Below are 15,643 nucleotides of genomic sequence, written 5' to 3'. Positions count from 1 at the left end.
CCCTTAATTTAATTATAGACCTCCGCCCAGACAGCACACCTAGCTTAGCTTATGTTTATTTTGCCTACCCAGAGACAAAAAACAAAATTAGAAATCTTATTAAATTAAATTGTAAGGATAAAACACGGGCCGCTTATGAGGCCTTAATCTAAGGTTAGGCCCAAATACAAAAATATTCTACTTGAAGAGGCCCATTCCAAGGCAGGGGTGCGCGGCGGGTTCAGGTTGGCTATAAATTTGGAATCGGTGCCATGCCAGTTAGCGCCGTGGTACTCGGGAATCTATTTAATATGATGTGGGCCAGCTTTCAAAGTTGGTCTGTCTTTGATTCTATCACGTGAGTCGTGAACGAAGCGGCCAGCGGCGGAGGCGGAATTTAGCTGTTGTTTGTTCATCGCATCGCATCGCCCGGCTCCGTGCTCCGTGGGGATAACGGTGTCCCTTTGACCAGTGTACTTTTACTTTCTAGTTTCACTGTAGACTGTAGTCACCGTCACTCTCTCTCTCTCTCTCTCTACAACCACAATTCATCAAAAGTGCATCGCTCGTCTTTTCAATTTTCATGGACATGGAAAAACTCACCCAGTGGACCGTGCCCGTAGCTCGGTCTTCGGGTTCGCGATACTACTACTACGGTACGCCGTACGAATCGATTCCCTTTATTAGCTATAAAATGTCCCGAGGGTCCCACTGGAACTGGATTCATTATATTGTTGGAGCCTTGGAGGTAGAAAAACCACTCTACTCTGCGTGATCACGGCTCAGTCCGCTTAAACTGTAGGTTTTGGTCAAATGGATGGTCGAGATTACTTCATCGCATGCACGTACATGAAACAACGAGGGAGGGGGGGGGGACCAGTGGACCACCACCAGTTGAGTTGCTTCCTCCTACTACGCTGTTTCCCAAAAGAAGTAAAAATAAAATAAAAATACATAAAAATAAAAGGAAAGGGAGCTTGACAACGTACACGAGGGTGGCCTACCGAGAAATCTTCGCGCTGACTACCAACGTCCAAATATAAAAATCCAAAGTGGGCCCCCACTCAGGTGCTCGATCTTGTCTTTCAACTGCTTCCCCTCCCCAGTTCTCCTTGCTGAATGCTGACCGACCGACTCCACAGCTTTTTGCCACGTAAAACAGAATTCAACTGTCATACACGAAATTCCGAATTTACCCCCACGACCCGGCTCTCGACTCTCGAGGCCAACCTCTCTGCAGCTTCTGCAGAGGGAACATCATATCTGAAATTACAACCAGAACACGTTTCTCACAACAATGGCATCAATAACACCCTCGCCCATTATTCATATTTACTACTTTACCACTCAACTTCATGTCTACTACTCTATCGCAATTAACTCTCCAATCTCGACCATCAAGATCTCTACTTTTAGGGTTAGGGTTATATGTAATTTTCTACAATTCCTCTGTTGTTATGTTCTTGGAATGTCGACGGTCTCAACCGAGCTTCAAGAACTACTGTTTACAGGTTTGTTTATTACAGACTTGTCAGCTCATGGTCTGTTTTTTTTTTTTTTTCTTTCTTTGATTAAATATTATTCGACAATTTCATCCCAGGTATGTTTTTGTTTACACATTTCTTTCTTTTCCTTGTTCCGGGTGTTGGGTGATGACTTTAAGTTAATGTTAAGCCGGTGCTTACCAGCAAAAGGAATGAAAAAGAGTGGGAAGCTCCGTTTTGTTTTCTCTTTTTGTGATGTCAAGTTGTGTTTCTTTCTGAAATGTCTTGCTTTCTAGCAGGAAAGCAAGAGTTTTTTCTTTCCTTCCTTTCTCTCATTCATTCATTCTTCCTCAAGCTTTGATGAGAGCAACTGTATTGCTTCCTTTCTTATGTTTTATGATACTTGGGCTTTTCTGTTTCCTCGGTTTTTGGTTATGCTGATTGCCATCATAAGCAACGAGGACAAGCTCTGTTCTTCCTTTTTCTGCTTCTCTTTGTTTTGAGTATCGCTTTTTTCCTTATTTTTCAATTGTTTCCTTGTTTGAAGTGCTTTATTAAATTTTGCGCTTATGGTTATGGACTTTATCTAATCGTTGGATGGTTTGCTAATGCTATTTAATGGTGTTCTTTTCCAGGTTGATAATCCCAATTGTTTTGTTGGACCTGAAATTTGAATTCGTTGGAATAAGCCATCTTTGCAAATGTCAGATGGGCGGCGTCATTCTGTTGATATCCCTATTTCAAAAGCTCTAGTAGCACTTAGGAGGGTCAGGTCATTGAGAGACCCATCAACTAACCCTTTGAGCAAATTCTCTTCTTTTGCTGATAATTTGACATGGGAAACTGATTCTTGCAATGTGGCTTCAGCACGCTTGTTAAATGGTTACCGAGAAGTTGGATCACACAATCACGGTTTTCTTGGATCCCAGATTTTTGATTTGGATGGGAGAAGAGAGGAATTTGGCAGTGATCCTGAATTGCATTATAGTTCCAGAAAGCATAATGCTAAGCCAATCTCATCCAAGAGATCAGACTGTGTTAAAGACGAGGGCTTGGGATCTACAAGGGCAAAAATGGTTGAAGAACCGGGTCATCTTAGATCAAGTAGAAATGGGCTCTATGGGAATAAATCATCCGGTGAAAGATATACTAGTAATCAGTGTGAAAATTCATTAGATCGGACATTTATTCCACCTTCTAGTGGTCATTTGGAGGATGTGGACTCGTATAGTGAAAACACTATTGAATCATCAAGGTCACAAAGAATTGATTCTACTACTACAAAGAGGAAATTGAAATCTGGTATACCAGATAAATCACCTCGGGTGGAAAGAGAGGTTGGGAGTAGTGTAGGTAGTCCATATCCATCTGTATGTGATGCTCGAATGGATGGATCAAGCCATAGCACATCATTCTATGCAAATGAAGAGGTGGATGTTTTGGATCACTACCACCCTGGATGTGGGATTACTTGTTGCTGGTCAAGAACTCAAAGACTTAGGGAATCAAATCTTCCTTCTGATGTAGAGGACCACCCCTTGTTATCTGCAGGAGGGGAGACAGGTCTGTCTGGACAACAGAGGAGCTGCAAACTTATCAAGAGAGAATTTGCTCCATATTCAGACAATCCAAGAAGTTTTTGCCAGAAATTCAGACCAAGATCCTTCAATGAGTTGGTGGGACAGCATGTAGTGGCCCGTTCTCTTTTGAGTGCCATTTCAAAAGGTAGAATAACATCATTTTATCTTTTCCATGGTCCCCGTGGCACAGGGAAGACCTCAACCTCAAGGCTCTTTGCAGCAGCTTTAAACTGCCTCTCTCTTGAGGAGCATAAGCCATGTGGATTATGCCGAGAGTGCACATTGTTCTTCTCCGGAAGAAGCAGAGATATTAAGGAAGTGGATCCTGCAAGAACCAATCGGGTGGATAGGGTCAGATCACTCCTTAAAACTGCGGTTCTCCCACCAATTTCTTCACGTTTTAAGGTCTTCATCGTCGATGAGTGCCATTTACTGCAAGGGGAAGCATGGGCAACTGTTTTGAATAGCCTGGAGGACCTCCCTCGACACGTTGTCTTTGTGATGATCACTGTTGATCTGGAAAAACTGCCACGTAGTGCCATATCACGATGCCAAAGATATCACTTCCCAAAAATCAAGGACGCTGAAATTGCAAGCAAGTTGGAAAGAATATGCGTTGAAGAATGTTTGGATTTTGACAAGGTTGCTTTGGACTTTATTGCTGCTAAATCTAATGGATCACTTCGTGATGCCGAGATGATGCTTGATCAGCTGAGTTTGCTTGGGAAAAGGATCACAATATCATTGGCTTATGAACTTGTGAGTTGGTGATATAAGATGTAGCAGATATTATTTCCCTATTAAGATAAAGGATGCATTCAGAAGTTTCATGATTTGTCTTCTTGCCTTTCTGCAGATTGGAATTGTTTCTGATGACGAGTTGCTTGATTTGCTTGATCTTGCATTATCCTCTGACACTTCAAATACAGTTAGAAGGGCTAGGGAGCTTATGAAAACAAGGGTTGATCCCATGCAGCTAATATCACAGTTAGCAAATCTCATCATGGACATTCTTTCTGGGAAGTGTCAGGCAGGAACTTCTGAGGTTGGAAGAAAATTTTTTGGACGACATACATGTAAGTTTGATTTTCTCATTTGTGGATTCCTTTTGGTTAATGCACACTCCCACTCAATTTGAATGCTAATCCTTGCTTCTCATTTGGGTTGGTGGACACACTTTATACCAACTACCAAGGAGGATTATGTTTTGAAGATATTAGCTATCAAATAAAGTGGATCTTTTTGGCTTCAGGAGATGATCTAGTTAATACCCCATTTACCAAATGAATTATATGTGTGGTTTAAAATGTCAGTGTCAGTTGAAATATCAATCATACAAATGTAGGAAACATGTCAGAAATGTCATATGGAAACATTGTAAAAATTATAGACATGGTAGAAACAGTATGAAATGTATGAACATATAGAATGATATTTTATGACTATTCCTTATTAATAAATAACTACATGCAAACCCATAATCTTATTAGCTAGAAGACTGTAAGAAAAAAAAAAGCAATTCTAGCCTAAGAAAATGGATTAAATAATTACCTATTAGTATATAGTACTCTTTTACCATCATTATTATCATTAAATTTTTATTTCAATGCATGCATTTGGCATATTTTACATTACCTCTCTCACTAGTTACTTCTATCTTTGTTATAGCTGAAGAAGACTTGCATAAATTGAGAAGTGCACTAAAAATACTTTCTGAGACTGAGAAGCAATTGAGGACATCTAAGAATCAAACAACCTGGCTCACAGTGGCTCTTTTACAGCTTAGTTCTGTAGAATCCCCATCATTGGATTCAAATGATTTGAGAGTTTGTTTCCAGACAACACAGGAGAAAGGTAACAATGATAAAAGGCTTTTTGTTGTTAACAAGTGATTCGATTGTAGATAAGGTCCTATCAGGTCAATAAGGGGCAAACATTAATGCGTAAGTTTTTGCCCCAATGCAGATGATGGCTTTTGCAGCACATCTTCAACAGGAGATATGTTTAAGCATTCTGTTTCTTGTTTCTGTGGCGACAATAAATCTCATAATTCAGAGATGCACAGAAATTGTAAAGAGAAATTAGAAATTATTTGGAAGAGAGCAACAGAAAGATGCCAGTCAAATACACTTAGGAAATTTTTACAGAAGGAAGGGAAGTTGACTTCCCTCTGTATCAACCAAGGTATGTACAATTTGATCTTTGAATTGTATGATGCATGCTCACTGGTCACCTTTATTTCTAAATAATTCAAAAAGATAAAATAACATTCTGAGGCAAGAAAAAACATCCTTTTTTGTCTTCTATTATGGGAGAAACTGTAGTCCATGTAGTTTATGGGAATGTCCTACATCTGGCAATACAGATCCAGTAGTTGTGGCATGGGAATGCCCATAACTTGTCACTTGTTAGACATTCATGTTCCTTCTAACAGAGGGCATGCCACATATCAGCAGATTAGATGAACTTTGATTAACTTCATGTGTGTTATCAATAACTCTACGTGTGGTTCGCTGGAACAGGAACTGTTAGCTGTTTCCTCTCCTTCTAGGAAAGAGTTGAGTATATTGAATAGATACCTTGATTTATTTGTTCATCATTTATATTGATGAACTAAACAAGATAGTTAGTTATGTGAGTGAAACAAAACAGTTTATAAGTTCACAACAAAAAGATCGAGTCTCATTCCCTGTGTACAAGCAGTAACAGCTGTTACCCCAAGATTCTTGATTTATCATCATGGCTTGAAGTGGCTGCAAAGATCAACTATATGGAGTTTTTACTTACTATTTGCTATTATGTTATATGTATTTCCATTACCAGGGACAGGGATCAAGTCATTTGATTCATGCATTATTTTCTAAGACATTCAAAAATATTTAATGTAACTTTTCTCCACTGTCAAAAATACTTTTCAGCAAAAATACTTAATTAGATCATAATGTAAGCTGCTTTTTTAGCACAGTTCATCTTATAGGTGGGAGTGGGACTCAATCTCCAAAATATGGAATGGAACAGGTAATAAGTTCTGGGCACCAGACAGCTATATATGGTACTGTTTCACAGACCCAAGATTTTACAATTGGGTTTATTCTTTGTTTTTTTTATCAGTAAAAGAAATGTTTTCATTAATTCAATTGGGTTTGTTGTTAATAGGTTTTGTTAAAATAAACTATAATGATATCTCCGTGTTCTCATGCTTTCCAGCCTGAGATTTTACCATTATACCAAGTAATGTCCCCTAGCATTAACACTTTTAAAATGCATTAAATGATTTATTTCAATGAATCATACTAAAAACAAAATCTGCATATGCAATTAAGCATATCATATGGGATATATATAGAACATATTTGTAGGAACCTAGGAGGAGCTTCAATAGGTAATAAAATGGAGGAAAGTAGAGTAAGATGGTTTAGTCACATGCAAAGAACATTTACAGCACCAGTGAGAAGAAATAATCTGTTGCAAGTTGTAGGGTCTGGAAGAGTCAGGGGCAGGCCAGAAAAGGACATGGGTTGAAGTAGTGATAACTGATTTGAGGGCCCACAATTTAACAATGAATATGGCACTGCACAGAGTGGAATAGTTGAGTTGAGATTTGGGATGCCTGTGCCCATGTCTGTATCTGGAATTTTAGGAAATGTCGTTAACAATATCTGAGTCTTAACCAGTATCCATATCTGGGTATTCATAGGATATAGGTCAGTTTTCTGTGAAGGAATAGAGATGGTTTCAATCAATCAGTGAAGTGGATATATCTCAATACTGACATTGCTGGGTAGCCACCAATTTGTTACTTGACTGAGTTACTTGTTTAGGCAACTTTATTATGGGGTTAAGGAGCTTAACAGCACCTTAATTATTAATAGGCATAGAATCTAGGTTCACTATCAATCTAAAAACTTGTTGAAACCCCCATAATAAGCCCATGATCAAAGCCCAAGCACAACTATGGCCCAACTAGGAATGGCAATGGGGCGGGTTCAGGGTGGGGCACCCACTCCCCATCGGGGACAGGGAATCCCTGAATTTTCCCTGCCTTGAGGCAACCATCTAAAAATTATCTAATTTGTGGATAATTTACAAATAGGATTATGGGAATTTGGGGGTATTTCAGGAATCGAGCTAATACACTTTGGTGTACTTTAGAAATGGAATTATGGGATCCTAGGATTTTAAGATTTTAGGGAGAACTTGGAGAAATTAAATCTAGGGATATCTTACTAATTTAACGTTGTGTTCGGGGGCGGGTTCGGGGAATTATATGCAAAACCTGTCCCTGCCCAGTCCCCTGTTTGGGGCAAAAAGATTTTCCCCGTCCCCGTCTAAGGTCAGGGAAAACACGCCCCATTCAGGGCGGGGCCCCAGTTTTACGAGGGAAATTGTGAACCCTATGCCCAACCAAAGTTCAAGCCAAATCTAGATCTATGCCCTGTACCCAAACCTAGGTCCATAGACCATAGTCCATAACTCATTTTCCAAACCATATACCTTGGATGTTTGGAACCATAACTGTACCATCAAAACAAGGAGGTTGATGCATTTTGCAAAGGTCTTTTAGAATTCCTATGCTCTTCTATTGTTTTTTTTTTATATTTGACAATATGGAATCCATAAAAAATTGGGATATGATTGATGTAATTTTGGGAGCTTTTGAGTCTAAAGCATTTATAGTGCACCTCTATATACAGTGTTAACAAAGAATCAATTGAAACCAGTGTTAACAAAAAATCAATTAGTCACCAATTCATCAACTGACTAGTCAGTTGAGGACTAGTCCAACTACATCACTAACTTGTCAATTGATGCTCATGATGTGATTGCCTAGGATGACTAAGCATTGACTAGGTCTAGTCAAAGTTCAAAATTTCGACATGATATGTCCCATATCGGGTTTATTGTATCATATTGGCAGGTGGGCAATACAGCTTTTTTAAGGTATTTTAGGAAAACACTATTTTTAATAGTTAAATAGCATTAGAAGGGGCCTCTGAAAATTTGGAGAAAACTTAAAATAATATGATGCATGAGGTTCTAAAAATCAATACACCTCTTCTGGTGTATCAGGGTGTATCGATATGTTAAACCTTGGATCTAGTATTCAACTAATGACTGGTCAACTTAGTCAACTACAAAGTCATTTTAAAACTTTTTTTTCATCTCTAATTATTTGCGATAGTGTAGGATATGTTTAAATTCTGTTATATTCATGCTGTTGCTTCAAATATATGTCATAAATCTGAATGGATGATGGTATACAAAATAGAAAAAAAAAGGCATACAATAAAAGGCCATGGAGGAGTTCTTTTAAGTTTTCTTCCAATCAATTGTTTGTTGGTAGAGAATCCACACAAACTAACAGCATATTGAATTGTCAAGTTTGTACTCTTTGTTAAATAAATGCTGCAATTCCCCATAGTTGTAGTCTATGATTGGAAGAAAACTCAAATGTTCAATATCTTTTTTTTTTTCTTGCACGGTTGTAGTCCATTAAACTTATTTACAAGATTGCATCAATACCTTAAATTCAAAACATATCTGTTTTTCATCAGCTAGTCATTACCCAGGCACCAACTACTCATTACATTGACTAGAGAGTCCAAAATGACTAGTCATCACCTCATCACATTGGTAATGCTTATTGAAATTAGAATGTCTTCGGCTCTTTCTGCCTTTAGTGTTACTCCAATCATTTTTCAAACAGCTTTGTCCTAAGGATGTGGAAACTACATGTCTAATGTCTATTTTATTTTGGACCCACTATCTATATGGAAAATCTCAGAAGCCTTAGTTCTGGGTTTTTATTAGGGGATCTACTATCCACATCATAAGTCTTACAAATGCTTGTGTTGGATTTTTTTTATTTTATTTTTTATGATTAGTAACTGTGCTGTTCATGGGTTGATTAAGAGTAGGACGGCAAATAAAATACAATCAGTGGCTGATGATGCCCACGCAATAGATTGCAATAAGTTAAATGTTTTACCTGGTATTCCACATTCTAAGTCAATCTTATTCACTTCCATCTTTGCTTGATTATCTTCAAGTTGTTGGCAGACTGGAAATCCAGCTGAACAAGCAGTTAAGGTTGTAAGATAAAGTTAATGCTTCTCTAAGCAGAGATCTAAGGCACAGTGGTCCCTCAGCTTTTGATTGTAGTCAACCTAGCACAACTTGACAATCTTACTGAAACAAAATATCCCATTCTTGCAAATGATCTTCACAACTATGGGCCCTTATTAGCAGTGCTAGAAGTTCAGCTCTCAATAAGTTACCAATTTCATCTGGGACTGAATAGCTCATTAAGATGTTAACATCATTGCCTCTTACTTCTCCCCCTATGCCTGATTGACCAAGGCTTCCTAAGAGAACTACCGCCAAAATTAAGTTTGATGTGTCCTTGTTCAGGTTCTGTCTGTGGTTCAGATTTTTCTTATATTTGATTAGGAAATAACAACCACTTGTCGGAAGTAGAAGCCCTCCTTATTTATCAGGAGTAATCATGTAACAGGTGTAAAGGAAAAGGATGAAATACTAGATTGGAAACAATCCAGCATTTACCATAGGATGCTAAAGCACATTTAATACTGTATATATGCAATTCTTTACATAAGTTAATAAATATTCAAATTTGGTTATTGCTTTTTGTCTAATATATTACTTTACCTTTTTCTCAAAAAAAAAAAAAATTAAATATTCAAATTTACCAATCAGAAAACAAAGGTGGAAGCCCTCTAGGCTGTGCAACTCGGTCAGCTCAGTTGTTTCTTTTGACTTGTCCATTTCATCAGCTTCTACATTTTCCTTGTAATAACTTTCAAAACAATTTTAAAATTATAGATAGTATTAGAAATAAGTCCTTTTCTTGGTTGCAAGACAAATAAATGAACTCATTTAAAATATAAACCGGATTCAATTGCTGACACAAAATTATCTCAAACATTATTCCACAGCCAAATTGACTGCATTTATACCAGTTACTCATTATAGGATTAGAAATAAGTCCTTTTCTTGGTTACTAGGGTTGTATATGGATCAGAGTAGATTTGAAATTGAAAGTAGAGCTGCAGGATTAATTCCATGAATATCAGGATTCCATTCTTTGAGCCCATTTAAGAAATGTTTAAGCACAGCTTGAGATGTTTATGTTTGAGATTCCTCCTTTTTAATTTCTTTGTGTGTGTTTGTTGCGAGTGTGTGTTTGGGGGGGGGGGCAGTTTGCACTTAAACATGTTTGGAGGTTTCTTTCTCACTGATTGTATTGATTTCAGGTCTGGCGATAGCTGAAGTGGAATTCTATCATCAAGACCACATATCTAGGGCAGAGAAATCATGGAAATTGATTGCAAATTCTCTTCAACTTATACTTGGTTGTAATGTAGAAATTAGGATCAATCTTGTCACTGGTGCTTCTGGAACAAAAAATACCAAATCAAAGATTCCATCATTTTGTTTGTTGAGTTGTTCTGGTAGGAGGCGAGACACGTCAAATTCAACCACAGAAGATGGAAATGACCAATTAGATAATTCTGCTTCCACCTCTGGAAGAGTTATTAAAAGGGAAAAGGTCATTGAAACTTGCTCCTCTGATTGCGGATCTCAGTTCTCTCCTATCTGTTCTCATCATAAAGCAGCAACTGCCACTATCAGGAATAGGGAAGGAAATGCTCTAAGTACTGGAACAACCAGATCTCTCGGGTCAGAGAATGATATTCAGGGTTCCCAGTTAGGAGCTGGTTTTTGCAAAGAAGAGGGAAGTGACCGAGAGCAGGATTTTGCAATTCAAGAACCTGAGAATCAGCCAAGCTGCTTCTGGTTCCACCGGAGACTACGCTCATCCGAATATCAGGAAAGCTGTTTGAAAATCCAGCAACACGAAAATTTTGAACTATCTATCCCCCAGAAGGCATCCTCTAAGACATATTTCTGTGCCAACGACCCTTACATTCTATGTTCCAGCTCCAATACATATGGTAACAGCTCCATGGGTGAAGATAGGTAAGTGGTTTTATGGTTTCCACTTTCCTTTTATGTCCCTCTTTTGTTAGTTAATCCTTGATTAGAAAATTATTTACGTTTTCAGGTAATCATAAACTTAACAAAGTTCCTCAACAAAAATCCATGTCCAAGGATTGATTGCACTCCCAATCATTTTGACAAAGCTGAGGCAATGTTTCAAAACCAGACTGAACCAGCCAGTTTATCTGGGAAAACTGGGAACTAGACCTAAACCCATCTCATTGAAAACTGGCCGGTTTTGGTGGTTTTGAGGTGAAAATTAAAATGCAGATTAAACTGGGAAAAATGAACTGGAAGCAGGTTCCTTTCTGGTTCAGCATCATGTGCCTTTCCTTTGAATTGAGATTTCATTACTCTTAACTGAATGAAAGGCTTAACGCTATCTTTGGAATTCAGATACAGGAATCCTGATTTTCTGTTCAAGTAGGCTTTATTTACACCCTAGTACCTTGAAAGTAGTCAAAAGGGTAAAACATACCAAGAAGTTTTAAAATGGACTTGAACATACCCTGTGGGTTGACCTCACTGGACTTAAACATAGCCTCCATCAATGATACGTCACATGTGAACTTATTTAAAATTTTTAAAATCCAAATTTTCCTTTCTATCCCCTTTATTAGATGAGCTTTTTTTTTTTTTCCTGTCAAAGAAAAGATTCTTGTTTTCTCATCTTACAAAAGTCTTGAATGCTAACCATTATGCAAGCAAGATAGTCCCCTATATCTTGGATATTCATGAATTTAGATAGCTGATTTGTGAGGTTTTCAATTTGAGCATGCATGGATTGTCACCTTTGATGAATTTCGGGGTGCAATCTGCAATGTGTCACTAATAGAAATTTCAATAGGCTTGGCATCAACAATTTCTTCATCACTCGGAACCACCGTACTGAGCACCATTGGGCTTTTCTTTTTTTTTATCAATAACCACATAATTCATTAAAATAGGGAAAAAGTAACAGGGAAGGGGAGCTAAAGATACTTAACTCCCGAGAAAAGAAGTACAACCGATTTAAACACTCAGACTCTTACAATTGAGCCCAAAACCCAGAATTTCTAAAAACTCCTTGCCTAGCCAATCCATCAGCAAAGGAGTTAGCATTTCTTCTAACCCAAGTACATAGGACTTCCATATCCTTAATCAGCCACTTGAATATTCTTTTCTCATTGCTATAGCTCCACATCTTGGAAGTGTCTTCTTTTAGCCAATCCACAACAATCGCAGAATCTCCTTCTATAAGCAGTTTCTTGACTTGAATTTAGTAGTGAGAATGGGGTTTGTGAGAGTGGGGTTAACTCATCAGAAATCCCGTTACCCATTCCATTGAGTGATGAGGGATGTAATGGGGAGGGTTGTCAGAGGTGTCAGGAGTTGAAAGTCTATCACAGGCGGTGGAGGCAGGTTGATTTTGGTCATCAGTAGTTCAGGCCAGCCCCAGTTCCTTCTGTCTGATGCGAAGCCCTAATCTTGGGGATCCGAAGCCTTTTCTAATTTTTCCTGACTACTGGAACTCTCCCATCCTTCTACAATCTTCTTAGTAGTAGCCGCACACTACCAGTAGCCTCCAAGAATCAGCTGATCCTCCTTCTTAGTCTCCTAGCCCTAGGCAACTCTCATGTGGTTGGCTGGATCAGACTCACATGAGAAAATCCTTGCTCTGATACCAAGTAGCCGATCAAGACTACAATCAGTCTTGAATCCGAAAGTAAAAGAAAAGATTTTAGAAGGAGAAAAGAAGAAGAAAAGAGGGAGAAAAGCAGAAGCACACGAAGGGTTTTAGAAAAAGGAGAGAGAGGGTCGAATATACTAATATGCCGACCCACTCTTAATATTTATATGTTTACTAATTGTAAAAAGGCTGAATTGCCCTTATTGCTTACATGGCAAATAAACTAATAATAAAGCTGAAATAACTACCAACTAACACTGACATAACTAACAAAGAATACATGTTGTGCTGCCATACGAACACAGTGAGGACCACAGCCGTGGGGTCCACATCAATGTTCTCTACAAATTTCTTTGGCCCTTTGTACCCCTTCCAACATTGCTAACACCTCAGCCCTCAAGGAGTCTCCCGCTCCAATTGAACATGAGAACATAGCTATTACATTACCTCTCTCATCCCTTAGGACCCTCCCAATACCCGAAGGCCCTGGATTCCCCATGCTATTGCCATCAAAATTTAGCTTGATAAAACCATGAGGTGGAGGGTTCCACATAAGATTCAAAGTCTTCTTCCTTGAGCTAGCAACTTCTTTCCACTTTCTTAGAATATCATTTGTTGAAAAATCTGTAAACTCCTTCATTGTCTTCAGCCAGTGTATTACTCTTATATGAGTCAACTCTACCAAAGTTTCCAAGCCTCTCTCCTTTTCCGAGAAGATTCTTCCATTTCTTTCCTCCCATAGTGTCCAATAAACAGCAGCTCTCACGCATCTCCACATAATTCTTGATGTTTTCGTTGAGCATTCAATAGGTGAAGAGGAAAACAAGCTTTGCAGACTATTTGGAGGTGTCCACCTGCACCCAAATAAAGAAGCAAACCAATCCCAAATATTTTTTGGCAAGACACAAGATATTAGTAAGTGGTACCCAGACTCACCAGCAGCTTTGCATAAAACACACCAGTGTGGAGATAAACAGCTATTGGGTCTTTTTCTTTGAAGTAGGTCACCTGTGTTGATTCTTTCAAGGAAAATTTCCCAACAAAAGCTCCCAACCCTCGGAGGTATAGGTTTACACCACACTTCCTTGACAGGGAATGACAGACCAAAAGGAATTTCTGGTTGTATCAGGACTTTAAAGAAGGATGCACAAGTGAAGGATCCAGAGGGAGACAAAGACCAGATCCTACTATCTGTCTTTGTGGGTTCCAAGAAGATCCCCTCAAGAATGGACAAAAGAGATCCTACTATCTGGTTGTATCAGGACTGAGCACCATTGGGTTACGGTTGTGTTTTGAGATCCGTTGCCTCTTTTGAGTGCTAATCTAGCCTTGCCTCTGGATCCCCACCCATTTCCTATGACCCACATGTTCCTCCACTTCTCCTTCAGAGATGCACATTTGAATTTAGAGCCAACACACCACTGAATTCTGTATCTTTCAGTATTGTGCACCATTTGCCTGCTCTATGTTTCTTGATCCTTAAAGAGAAGTTTCTTCTTATTAAGTCTACTTCTGCTCTGGAGCACCCATCAAGGAAAGCCCTAAAATCTTATAAGGTCCACCCACTAACAGATTGAATGGTCAATAATAGTTCGGTTTCTGTTTGTTTGGTTACTTGTGAAAATTTGAAAGAAAATGAAGGATAAAACAGTCACAAGGTATGTTTAAGTCCATTTTAAAACATCGGGATATGTTTAAGTCAATTGCTAAAAACTTAGGGTATGTTTAAGTCTTTTACCCTAGTCAAAATTCATATTTGTGCATCAGCAGAAGTTATGATTCATGCCAATTCAATGTTCTTGAGTCAAGATTCACTTTGATTGTAATATTCTCCAGCATAAAAAATTTTTTGCAAACATCATCTTTTATTTCTTGCTGTCAATACTTGTCATGTTTTTTCCTTGGAAAAAGGAAAATAGGATTCTTTACTCATTTTCTTATTTACTTTTGGCAGCCAAATAAAAGATTCTCGGATGAGTTCGAAGGTGCATTGCTGGAAAGTCCCCAAGTTTCCTCTTAGGAAGGTAACGGCGTAAACCTTTATAACTGAAGTCAGAATGTCGTTAAGGCAGAATGAGCATTTTTCTTAATACACAAAAGCACTATGCGCTGCTGTTTCAGGCTTCTCTACCATGTACCACAGCGAAGTAATTTTGTAAAAAGCCGGTGTCTGCAAACGCTCGTCTGCTTATGGAGGATGTGAGGTGCAATAATTGCCTCTCAGATATTGTAAGCATATCATTGACTTCCGTGTCGTGTGCATCTCCCAAAAAAAAATTATGTATTCATTTTGGGCCCATCAAAAAGGGGATTTACCATAACCAATAGAAGGCTGAATGATATATCATCTTGGTATTTTGAGAGGCTCCAGAAGTCTGGCTTTGTTAACTTGGTTTGATGACTTTGATCTTCTTCCCAAGGAAAACAGCAGAATACCGATGAAAATTACTGATTTTCGTACTTTTTGAATGCCATATGCCTTATAGGAGCCTGAATCCGCAACGCCAGACTTTATGGTGTACCGTGTACTAGAGTAACTGTGTTCTACCCACGAATCCTGAAGATTTGCTCCACACTGAATGCTTGTAAGACCACACAAAGGCACAAAGTGTGTCAAAAAAAGTGCAGCAAATTCAGTCATTTCCTAATCGACCTGGTCACAATCAATAAGATTTTGCCATGTTTACCATATTTCACCAATCCAGTTGGTCCTAGTTACTAGAGGGCAAATTTCTGAGTCTGACAATGAATTCAATATCAAGCAACAGAATCATGCTTAATGCACAGAATTGGAGAACGGGTCACAAAACGTGGACCATTCGTGGAGGAATAACTCATTGACAGGCACCAACTAACTAGGATTTGAGAAGAGATTCAATTAAAAAAAGAAAATTAGTTTAGTTGCAAGA

The 15,643-nt window shown here is 38.5% G+C and overlaps 1 protein-coding gene across 4 annotated transcripts; it reads left to right on the top strand.

Annotated features, from left to right (window-relative positions):
- The first annotated feature begins 1,276 nt into the window (after positions 1–1,276).
- On the top strand, positions 1,277–15,076 carry LOC104593010 (protein STICHEL-like 2). Of its 4 annotated transcripts, none has more exons than XM_010252624.3 (8): positions 1,277–1,490; positions 2,099–3,802; positions 3,900–4,119; positions 4,712–4,897; positions 5,009–5,227; positions 10,318–11,044; positions 14,689–14,758; positions 14,856–15,076. In XM_010252624.3, the coding sequence occupies exons 2-8, from the start codon at positions 2,165–2,167 to the stop codon at positions 14,883–14,885; spliced, it is 3,090 nt and encodes a 1,029-aa protein (XP_010250926.1). In that variant the 5' UTR covers positions 1,277–1,490; positions 2,099–2,164; the 3' UTR covers positions 14,886–15,076. The 4 variants fall into 4 exon arrangements, with proteins under 4 accessions (XP_010250926.1, XP_010250927.1, XP_010250925.1 ...); XM_010252625.2 differs by lacking the exon at positions 1,277–1,490 and adding an exon at positions 1,599–1,685; XM_010252623.3 differs by lacking the exon at positions 1,277–1,490 and adding an exon at positions 1,601–1,966.
- Positions 15,077–15,643: the final 567 nt, after the last annotated feature.

The sequence above is a fragment of the Nelumbo nucifera genome, chromosome 3, assembly GCF_055504915.1.
Source record: "Nelumbo nucifera cultivar China Antique chromosome 3, China Antique-T2T, whole genome shotgun sequence".
Lineage (NCBI taxonomy): Eukaryota > Viridiplantae > Streptophyta > Magnoliopsida > Proteales > Nelumbonaceae > Nelumbo > Nelumbo nucifera.
Note: the sequence above shows the minus strand (reverse complement) of the source record. Positions and strands in the feature narration are given on the sequence as shown.

Bases quoted from the DNA above. Each gene is read 5' to 3' on its own strand.
- LOC104593010 (XM_010252624.3), top strand. From the start codon at position 2,165: ATGTCAGATGGGCGGCGTCATTCTGTTGATATCCCTATTTCAAAAGCT. The intron at 3,803-3,899 runs GTGAGTTGGTGA...GCCTTTCTGCAG, and splicing joins TATCATTGGCTTATGAACTT to ATTGGAATTGTTTCTGATGA. The intron at 5,228-10,317 runs GTATGTACAATT...TATTGATTTCAG, and splicing joins TTCCCTCTGTATCAACCAAG to GTCTGGCGATAGCTGAAGTG.